This window comes from Triticum aestivum, chromosome 7D (genome assembly GCF_018294505.1).
Source record: "Triticum aestivum cultivar Chinese Spring chromosome 7D, IWGSC CS RefSeq v2.1, whole genome shotgun sequence".
In the NCBI taxonomy this organism is placed as follows: Eukaryota; Viridiplantae; Streptophyta; class Magnoliopsida; order Poales; family Poaceae; genus Triticum; species Triticum aestivum.
In genome coordinates, this window is record NC_057814.1 from 474557631 (window position 1) to 474568943 (window position 11313).

The 11313-nt window shown below is 53.5% G+C and overlaps 1 protein-coding gene across 1 annotated transcript; it reads left to right on the plus strand.

The window, feature by feature from the left end:
- Positions 1 to 8839: 8839 nt before the first annotated feature.
- On the plus strand, positions 8840 to 10813 carry LOC123168504 (protein DETOXIFICATION 52). Its single transcript, XM_044586387.1, has one exon. It carries the CDS (start codon positions 8956 to 8958, stop codon positions 10684 to 10686), a length of 1731 nt encoding a protein of 576 aa, XP_044442322.1. The 5' UTR covers positions 8840 to 8955; the 3' UTR covers positions 10687 to 10813.
- The last annotated feature ends 500 nt before the right edge of the window (positions 10814 to 11313 follow it).

Below are 11313 nucleotides of genomic sequence, written 5' to 3' on the forward strand. Positions count from 1 at the left end.
CCTGCACCTCTTCGTCCTTGTGGATCAGGATGGAGCAGACATTGTATTTGTAGCGCGGCTCTGAGGAGAAGGTCACAGACGACCTGCACCTCGTCGTCCTTGCGGATCAGGATGGAGCGCACATTGTACTTGTGGCGCAGCTCTGAGGAGAAGGTCGCAGACGACCTGCACCTCGCCGTCCTTGTGAATCAGGATGGAGTGCACATTGTACTTGTGGCGCAGCTCTGAGGAGAAGGTCGCAGACGACCTGCACCTTACCGTCCTTGCAAATCAGGATGGAGCGTGTGACCAAGTCCCCAAGAGAGAGGATTGCTCATCACTCGAAGCGTGTTTTAACTTAGGCGAGTACGGAACTGCGGCTAAGCCCCCGAGTGAGAGGGTTGCTCTTCACTCGGTGGGATTTTTTCAAACTTAGGCAAGTACGGGACTGCAGCTAAGCCCCCGAGTGAGAGGGTTGCTCTTCACTTGGTGGGATTTTTTTAAACTTAGGCGAGTACGGGACTGCAGCTAAGGCCCCGAGTGGGAGGTTTGCTCTTCACTCGGTAGGATTTTTTCAAATTTAGGCGAGTACGGGACTGCAGCTAAGCCCCCGAGTGAGAGGGTTGCTCTTCACTCGGTGGGATTTTTTCAAACTTAGGCGAGTACGGGACTGCAGCGAAGCCCCCGAGTGAGAGGCTTGCTCTTCACTCGGTAGGATTTTTTCAAACTTAGGTGAATCGGATTCGTAGCTAAGCCCCCGAGTGAGAGGCTTGATCTTCATTCGGTAGGATTTTTCAAACTTAGGCGAATCGGATTCGCAGCTAAGCCCCCGAGTGAGAGGCTTGCTCTTCACTCGGTATGAATTTGTTTTTGAAACTTAGGCGAATCGGATTCGCAGCTAAGCCACCCACTGGGGGATTTTGAACACATGTATAAGTAATGACAATCATTTAGGAGACTGTAAAACTGTGTCATTGATAGACAAACTAAAGGGTACTTCTTATTATATCTCAATAGTCTGAATGACTTAAGTATAAAAACGGCGGAGCAGCTCCATATTCCAAGCGCGTGGCTCCTCCTTATAGTGCTCCACATTGTAGAGGTGATATGCTCCGTTGTGGAGCACCTTGGTGATGATGAAGGGACCTTCCCAAGCGGGAGCAAGCTTGTGTGGCCGTTGCTGATCCATTCTGAGCACTAGGTCACCTTCCTGAAATGCTCGACCTCTCACATTTCTGGCATACAATCGACGAAGGTCTTGCTGATAAATGGTCGGCCGGATCAAGGCCATCTCTCTTTCTTCTTCCAGAAATCAACAGCGTCTTGTCGAGCTTGTTCTGCTTCGGTTTCTGAGAAAAGTTCCACTCGGGGTGCATTATGAAGTAAGTCACTCGGAAGCACCGCTTCAGCCCCATAGACCAAGAAGAAGGGAGTTCAACCAGTCGACCGATTTGGAGTTGTTCTCAATCCCCAAAGTACTGATGGTAGCTCATCGATCCAAGCGCTTGCTGCATGCTTGAGGTCACGCATCAGTCGGGGTTTCACCCCTTTCAGGATCAAACCATTTGTTCTTTCTGCTTGCCCATTCGACTGTGGGTGGGCGACTGAAGCATAGTCGACCCGAGTGCCTTGGGGAAGCACAGAAAGCTCTGAACTCGTCCGAATCAAAGTTTGACCCATTATCTGTGATGATGCTGTGTGGAACTCCATATCTGAACGTTAACTCTCTGACAAAGCTGACATCAGTACTTGATTCGAGGTTTTTGATAGGTTTAGCTTCAATCCATTTAGTGAACTTGTCGACTGCTACAAGCAGATGAGTGAAGCCACTCCTGCCAGTCCTCAGAGGTCCAACCATATCCAATCCCCAAACAGCAAAGGGCCAGACGAGTGGAATGGTCTTCAAGGCTGATGCAGGCTTGTGAGACATGTTGGAGTAGAACTGACAACCCTCACACTTGTCGACTATTTCTTTTGCCATCGCATTAGCACATGGCCAGTAAAACCCTGCTCGGTATGCTTTGGCCACGATGGTCCGAGAGGACGCATGGTGACCACAGGTCCCCGAGTGGATATCGTTGAGGATCATTCGACCTTCTTCTGATGTGATGCATTTCTGAGTGACTCCAGTAACACTCTCTCTGTACAGATGTCCACCCATCACAGTAAAAGCTTTGGATCAACGGACAATCTGACGAGCCTCTTCTTCATCCTCTGGGAGCTCTCTCCTGAGAATATATGCAATATACGGCACTGTCCAATCAGGAATGATGACCAAAACCTCCATGACCAAGTCGACCACGGCTGGGATTTCCACTTCAGTCGGATCAGTTGGGCTCTTAGGCTGTGGGGGCTCTTCGGTGAAGGGATCCTCTTGGACTGACGGTGTGTGAATATGCTCCAAAAACACATTGCTGGGAATGGGCTCCCTATTGGAACCTATCTTTGCCAGGTCATCGGCTGCTTGGTTCTTCAGTCGGGGTATATGGTGAAGCTCTAACCCCTCAAACTTCTTTTCCAGTTTATCACTGCATTGCAATAACCAGTCATAGTTGGACTCCTAACATCCCATTCCTACATCACTTGATTGACCACCAAATCTGAGTCGCCATAAACCATTAGGCGCCGGATGCCGAGTGAAATGGCCATACGCAACCCGTACAGAAGTGCCTCATATTCAGCTTCATTGTTGGAGGAGTCAAAGTGAATCTGGAGAACATAACTGAGCTTGTCGCCTCGCGGGGATACTAGGACTACTCTAGCTCTAGAACCATTCAGCATCTTGGATCCATCAAAGAACATAGTCCAATGTTCCGAGTGAATCTGAGTTAGTTGTTGCTGCTCAATCCACTCGACGAGGAAATCTGCTATTGCTTGGGACTTGATTGCTTTCTTTGCCTCAAACTTGATATCCAACGGAAGGAGTTCAATCGCCCACTTTGCCACTCGACCAGTTGCGTCTCTGTTGTTCAGAATTTCTGTCAATGGAGCATCGCTGACGACTGTGATCGAATGATCCGAGAAATAATGTGCAACCTTCTTCGTGGTCAATTAAATTCCATAGACAAGCTTGTGATAATGCGGATATCTCTACTTTGATGGAGTTAAGACTTCAGAAATATAGTATACTTGGTGCTGAACCTTGTAGGCTTTACCTTCTTCCTCCTGCTCGATCGTGAGTACTTTACTGACAACTTGTCCAGTGGCTGCAATGTAAAGTAGTAAAGGCTCTTTGCTGATTGGAGCAGCGAGCACCGGCTGGGTGGAAAGCAGGGTTTTGAGCTCTGCAAACGTTGTGTCGGCTTCAGGAGTCCACTCCAACTTATCAGATTTCTTCATCAGTCGGTAAAGAGGCAATGCTTTTTCACCGAGACGTGAGATGAATCGACTCAAAGCGGCCAAACAACTAGTAAGCTTCTGAACGTCGTGTATACGCACAAGACATTTCATTCGGAGTATTGCACCAATTTCTCTGGGTTTGCATTGATCCCACGTTCGGAAACGAGGAAACTGAGTAACTTTCCACCTGGAGCTCCAAATGTACACTTCGACGAATTAAGCTTGATATCATATCTCCTCAGATTGGCAAAGGTTTCAGCGAGGTCAGTCAGCAGGTCACAACCTTTACGCGACTTAATGATGATGTCATCCATGTATGCTTCCACATTCGGACTGATTTGAGTGAGCAGGCACTTCTGTATCATGCACATGAATGTGGCGCCAGCATTCTTGAGACCAAAGGGCATAGTAACATAGCAAAATCACCCGAACGGGGTGATGAAAGCTCTTTTTATTTCGTCGGATCCATACAGTCGGATCTGATGGTACCCGAAATATGCATCCAGAAAGGACAATCGCTCACATCCCGCAGTCGAGTCGACTATCTGATCGATGCAGGGAAGAGGGAAGTGATCTTTCGGGCAGGCCTGATTGATATGCTTGAAGTCAATGCACATACGAAGTGAATCGTCCTTTTTGGGGACCATGACAACATTGGCGAGCCACTCGGAGTGGTAAATTTCGCGGATGAACTCAGCTGCCAGAAGCCGAGCCACCTCCTCGCTGATTTCCTTTCTCTTCTCCACGGCGGACCGATGGAGATGCTCTTTAACAGGTTTTGCTTTTGGATTGACTCGCAAACTGTGCTCAGCCAGTCCCCTGGGTACACCCGGCATGTCAAAAGGTTTCCATGCAAAGATGTCACAGTTCTCACAGAGGAACAGGATGAGCGCTTCTTCCTATTTGCTGTCGAGTGTTGTTGAAATATGAGTCGGAGCAGCATTGGGATCGATCGGGTGAATGTGAACTGGCTTCATTTCACTGGACGACTGAAATGCAGAATCTGAAGCAGGCTTCTTGGCACGTAACAAATCACTCGGATCTGCGTTCTTCTGATATTCTTGCATTTCCACCGCTGCCATCTGTTCATCGGCAATCTTTGAGCCCTTCTGGAGGCACTCTTCTGCTCTCTACCGATTACCAGTGACTGTAATCACGCCCCTGGGGCCAGGCATCTTTAGCTTGAGGTACACGTAACATGGTCGAGCCATGAAATGACGTATGCAGGTCTGCCTAGAATAGCATGATAGGCACTTTGAAAATCCACAACCTCAAATGTCAACTTCTCCTTTCGACAATTCTATTCTAGGCACTTTGAAAGTCCACAACCTCAAATGTCAACTTCTCCTTTCGACAATTCTTTGAATCACCGAAAACCACGTCAAGAGTGATCTGGCCGAGTGAATCAGCTTTCTTTCCAGGAATGACACCATGGAAGCTCATGTTTCTCTCACTAAGTTTGGACATCGGAATGCCCATCCCTGTGAGGGTCTCAGCATAGAGAATATTCAGACCACTGCCACCATCCATCAATACTTTGGTCAGTCGAGTGCCCCCAACAACTTGATCGACTACCAACGCTTGCCGTCCTGGAGTGGCAACGCGAGCTGGGTGATCAGACTGGTCGAATGTGATTGCAGTTTGTGACCACTTCAGATATGTCGTCGTTGCCAGAGCAACCATGTTCACTTCTCTGTTGATGACTTTCAGTCGACTCTTGCTCTCACCATCAGCAAAAAATACCAAGGTGGAATTGACATTGGGGAAACCATCATCCTCCTCTTTGTCCTCATCCTTATCGGATTCCTTCTCTTTCTCACTGGGTTGTTTCTCTCGGAACTGCTGGATAAGGAGTCGACACTGTCGAGTGGTATGCTTGGGGTAAATCAGGTTTCCCTCTTCATCCTTCTTGGTGTGTATATGACACGGTAAATCTAACACATCATTTCCTGCCTGATCTTTTACCTTCTTGGGGGTCCAGGGCCCCTTAGGTTTTCCCTTAAATTTTCCTTGGGTCGCGACTGCAACCTTTCCAGGACCCGCATGTCCTGCTTGCTCTTCTGCTTCCGATTGGAATTACCTCCACCAGTGTCCTGGCCGACTGGTTTGCTCTTGCCGCTACGGAGTCTATCTTCTTCTTCGCCGTTTGCGTATCGAGTGGCTATTTCCATCATTCGGGTCAGGGTCATGTCCCATGTCTGACCGAATTTCAGGTTAAGCTCCCGATACCAAACGCCCTCCTTGAAGGCGCAAACTGCTTGGTGAGACACATTTTCCACTGTGTAATGCAAAGTGCTCCACCTCTAGATGTAATCTCTCAAAGTCTCATTCGGTTTTTGTACACAATGCTACAATTCTGCCAGCCCTGCAGGTCGTTTGCAAGTACCCTCAAAAGTTCTGACAAACACTCGAGCCAATTCTTCCCAGCTGAAAATACTGCCAGGAGCTAACTGATTCAACCATGCTTTGGCCGAACCTTCCAACATAAGAGGAAGATGCTTCATGGCTACTTCATCATTTCCACCACCGATCTGCACAGCAACTCGGTAGTCTTCTAGCCAAGTGCCAGGCTTCGACTCACAAGTGAACTTGCTAACTCCAGTTGCCAACCTGAAGTTGGGAGGAATCTCTGCAGCCCTGATGGCTCTGCTAAAACACTCGGGACCTGAAACATGCACTCTGCTTCCAGTTGGGTGATCTCTGTCTTGTCTTTCTCTGTGTGCTCGATTCCTGTTGACTAAACCTTGCACCAGAATTGACCTTGCATCAAATCCCGGCTCTCTGGGGTTGACTGGCAATCTCCGCTCCTCATTGTACGAGCGCCTTTCATCATAATGCCGGGGCACATATGATCCGCTCCTCGGAGGGGGCGCAGGCACTTGACGGCGATCATCACGGCCGAGCTTATGATCATACTGCTCGTGGTTCCGACCAAAGTTCTGTTCTTGGCGATGCCCACGTCCCTCACGCTGCGGAGGCGATCTAGGGCTGTGAGCCGACTGGACTGTGTCAGCCACCACAGATCTGCTATGGATTTTGTTACGCGACTAAGATACTGTTGTGTTTTGCTCTCCTGCTACACGGAGCAACGCTCGGATCTGCATCAAACCTCGTCCAGCCTCTGACTGGGAAGGCTGGATGGACTCTGCTATACGAGCAGCAGCTGTGAGATTCTGAATTGGAGTGCAGTATACCTGAGGTTGAGGCGGGAACAATTGTCGCTGCCGTCGACTGGACTCAGGGATCTGCCGCCGAGCACGCTCGTCGAGCGCATGCTGAAGGTTCTCCAGTCGAGTGCGCTCAGCCAAAGTGGCCAGGTGCGCCGCCTCCAAGGCCCGAGCCTCAGAGGTCTCTCCGACAATGGGCGTGTGGAGCGCCTCCATGTTGCGGCGATGAAGTTCTTCCTCTGCTGGGAAGAGAGGGTTTCGGGGTGGTACTCCTCATGGACGCGCGACGGATCACCGTCGCCATCGCCGCCGCCGTCGCGACGGAAACCAGGTGTGCTGTGCGGCGTGTCGACCATCAGGACTTCCGCTGTAGGGTCGCTGCTGTCGTACTCGGATAGGGTCTCGACGGAGCCAGTCGAACAGGCCGTAGAGAGATTCGTCGGGCTCGATTGGCGCGACTTGAGGGGTGCTGACTGACGCGCCACCGCATGCTTCACCCACCGCTGGACTCACGATCGGCCGGAGCGCTTGCGGCGGCGAGCAACAGGGAGTTAAGATGCCACGGGAGCCGACCGATACTGGATCGACGGCTGCCGCAGAAGGACGCCACGGACGCATGCGCGAAAGTGTGTTGCCCAGCAGATGGGGAGCGTCTCGACGTCGAGAGGGGCCTCCTGGAGCCAGGCGGAGTCGTCGGCGACGAAAACGAGCGCGCCGAGACGGATCTCGCGGCCCTCAACCAATCCGCCGTTGGAAACCACGATGATGGGAATCGAAAAAATCGCAACCTCACCGGAAAATCGCTAAGACACTTGCCCCACGGTGGGCGCCAACTGTCGTGGTTCTAAGTCTGACAGTAGAATGGGGGGTAGGTGTGAGGAGGCAAGATCCTAGCTACGATGAAGTTGTGCACGCAAGATTTACGAGTTCAGGCCCTTCTCACAGGAAGTAACAACCCTACGTCTCGGTGCCCAGAGGCTAGTCGATTGGATTATGCGTGAAGTTATAGGGGGTGCGAACCCCTGTCTCAGAGGAGGGGGTGGCTTATATAGAGTGCGCCAGGACCCTAGCCATCCACCGTTACATAGGGTTCAATGTACATAAAGAGGGGACGTTACTGGTAACGTCAGCATTAAAGTCATATAAATGACCATTAAGACTACGGAGTGAACGCCTGACTGTTGTCAATCAGAGTGACCTTAGATCTTCTGTACTCCAAGTGGTTTCTGATATGGTCGAGTGATTATATCTCTGTCGAGTGGAACCGTTGGTCGAGTGGGTTGCACCTTGAGGTGATTCCAGTCGGTAGAAGTTGCTGTCCTTTGAATGTCCTTGACTGTAGGGCAGTGTCCATGGGAAGGGTGCTTAGATCAGGTCTATTGCCCTACACTAGGTACATGTCATCGTCAGCATTCGCGAAGTCGACCGCACCGTGCCACCGCCCCCACTTGTCATCCGCGAGGAGGACCAGGCGGCCCTTGCGGCGGTCTATCGGGAGAGCGAGGAGGACGAGCGGCGCAGGGCGGCGGTGGCGGAGGAAGAGAAGGCGGCGTACGAGGCGGCCATGGCGCAGGCCATGGCCCTCTCCGCGGCGGGCAACTGCGTCCTGCCGCCGGTGACCCCGCCGTCCCCTGTCAAAGCCGAGCCGGAACCGGAGCTGGAGCTGTCCCCCACCGAGTGCTACTCCTGGACGGGAGTAGTGCACGAGTGGGTCAGCGCCCACCGGTCTGGGTTGGGGCGACGCCGACGCAGGAGGCTGCATACCTCGAACATTGGCGCCAGCGACGGCTGGCCGAGGAGCGCCGCCACAGCGAGTACCTCGAGATGCTCTAGCGCGACGCCGAGGACGAGTAGCGCGACACCGAGGAAGAGGCGCGCCAGCCCGTGGTGGCACAGCCCCCCGCGGCGGCAAAGCCCGCGCCCGACATGAACGTTCTCTGGCACACGCGTTCCCCTGGGCCGGCCCTGCGCCGACGCTCATCGATCTCACGGACCCCTAGGACGACGACGACGCCTAGGGCAGCGCACCGCCTCATAGTTTAGTTTATTTTTAATTTTCTTAAATGCAAATGTGAACGCGTGGACTCCCGCCGGCCTTCTTGGCCGGCTTTAATGTTTAATTAATATTGTTTTTATTTTAAATATGCATGTATTCTTTTTCTTTTCTTGCGCCGTCCAAATCAAAACGCGAAAGCAGAGGTTCATGTCCGCCTGACCGACCCAAATGGACAAAAAGCGGACAAAATCGCGGTTTGTTTGGGTAGGCCCGTTGGAGTTGCTCTTAACGCAAGGCCGTCGTCATCCTTATAAGACCCCATGCACTCGCTCTGCCTCCGGCACTCTGCACCCCTGCACAGGGTGTCCCCGACCAAGTACACCACCAAGCTTTAAACTCGGCTCTGCTACTAGTCTCGCCTACTCTTCTTCTCGATCTCTAAGCTGCAGCCTGCAGCACGCAAACAGCGGACCGATGTGCACCACCACCCCTGCGCCGTCGGCGCCAGCGGTGGCAGTCTCCGGCGGCAAGGGCCTCCACCACGTCTATGTGACGCTGGCCCAGTGCGCCGACGTTCACGGGCACGGGGGCGACGCGGCCGGCGCTCATTGTCACCCCCAGCTCAAGTGCCATGGGGTTGACGGCCACGCCGTGCCCCTGACTGTGAATGGTGGCGAGACTTTCCGCGAGGCGGCGGCACTGTGCCGGCTGGCGTGCCCGATCGCGCTGACGGCGCTGCTGCTCTACTCCCGCACCGCGCTGTCCATGCTCTTCCTCGGCTCCCTCGGCGACCTCCAGCTAGCGGCGGGTTCGCTCGCCGTCGCCTTCGCCAACATCACCGGCTACTCAGTGCTCTCCGGGCTCTCCCTCGGAATGGACCCGCTTTGCTCTCAGGCGTTTGGCGCCAACCAGCCGACGCTCCTCGGCCTCACCCTCTACCGCTCTGTTCTCTTCTTGCTCTGCTGCTCGCTGCCGCTCTCTGCGCTGTGGCTCAACATGTCAAAGATCCTCCTCTTCCTCGGCCAGGACCGCGAGATCACGGAGCTCGCGCAGCAGTACCTCCTATTCTCCCTCCCCGACCTCTTCACCTTCTCCCTGATCCACCCACTACGCGTCTACCTCCGGTCGCAAGGTGTCACGCAGCCGCTCACCACTGCCGCGGGCGCAGCCGTGCTGTTCCATGTGCTGGCCAACTACGTGCTGGTGGGGCGACTCGGGCTCGGCGCCGAGGGGGTTGCCGCCGCGGCCTCGGCTTCCAACTTCGTGCTACTCGGCGTGCTGCTGGCGTACGTCAGCCGGCGCGACACGGCGTTGCGGGAGGCATGGGGTCCCACGGTGGAGTGGCTCGCCGGATGGGGCCCGCTTGCGCGGCTGGCCGCTCCTAGCTGCGCGTCGGTGTGCCTGGAGTGGTGGTGGTACGAGGTGATGATCTTGCTGTGCGGGCTACTGCCGGAGCCAAAGCCGGCGGTGGCGTCCATGGGCGTGCTTATGCAGACGACGGCGCTTGTGTATGTCTTCCCGTCGTCCCTGGGTCTCGGCGTATCGACGCGGGTGGGAAACGAGCTGGGCGCGAATCGCCCAGGCCGCGCGCGCTCTTCCGCTCGCGTGGCCATGGTCGGCGCCGCCGGGATGGGACTCTTGGCCATGTCGTTCGCAGCGGGGATGCGCCACGCATGGGGTCGACTCTTCACCGCCGACGCCGACATCATCCGCCTAACTGCAGCCGCGCTGCCGGTCGTAGGGCTGTGCGAGCTCGGAAATTGCCCACAGACCGTCGGCTGCGGCGTGCTCCGCGGCAGCGCCCGGCCGTCGCGAGCCGCGCACGTCAACCTCGGCGCTTTCTATCTTGTGGGCATGCCCGTCGCCGTCGTGCTTGCGTTCTGGTTCGGCGTGGGCTTCGTTGGGCTCTGGGTGGGGCTCCTCGCCGCCCAGGTGTGCTGCGCCGGGCTCATGCTGTGCGCCGTGGGATCCACCGACTGGGAGGCGCAGGCTCGGCGGGCTCAGGCGCTGACATCGTCGTCCTCTCCAGACGTGGAGATGTCCGACGCTGGGAAGGGCGGGGGCCACGCGTCGGCGGCGGCGGCCGCGGCAGGGGGAGCCGGGCCCGAGAAAGGGGAGCACGATGAGGACAGGGCGGACAGGAGGCGCTACGAGCCATTGATCTCGAACGAGAAGGCCGAGCCCGGGACAGTGCAGGTGCTTTGAGATTGGCGGAAAGCACGATGCCATTGTATAATTTCTTTCTTATTCTTACTTCTGATTAATTGGACTGCTATTGCTATAATATAGTACTAAGTACTGTGCTAATGTGTTCATTTCTTTTTCAAGATGTTCTCCGGTTCTTATCACTTGGCTTTGTGTATTATTGGTGGTACCTATAGCGTTAAGGACTGAATCTCATATGTTATCAACCAAATGTAGTATTTTTATCCGTCCTAAGTCCAATTAGCTAAGCTCTTGTTTTGGGTTGGTCGTTTTTCACGACTTCTAAATTCTTCATGAAATATGATGGCTCACAATTGACTAGTGAGCCAATTATAACTATTTATTTTGCCTAATGAACCCATAGCTGGCTTCTTCTTCCTTGGCCCTGTTCGGTACAACTTTTAATACCTATTCTCATCGAATGTAAATCTAGATTTCGAAGTGTTCAACTAGTGGTTGGCTCTAAAATCAGTCTAACAGACACGTAAAATACAAACCACATCACTATAAAATTTTGTACAGCATGTTTGGTTCAGAGCTAAACATTGCGAGCCTATTTAGATAGCTAATATAAAGTCAAAGTGGATTGGATTTCCCATGCACCTAGATAACCACTTAAATCGGAAA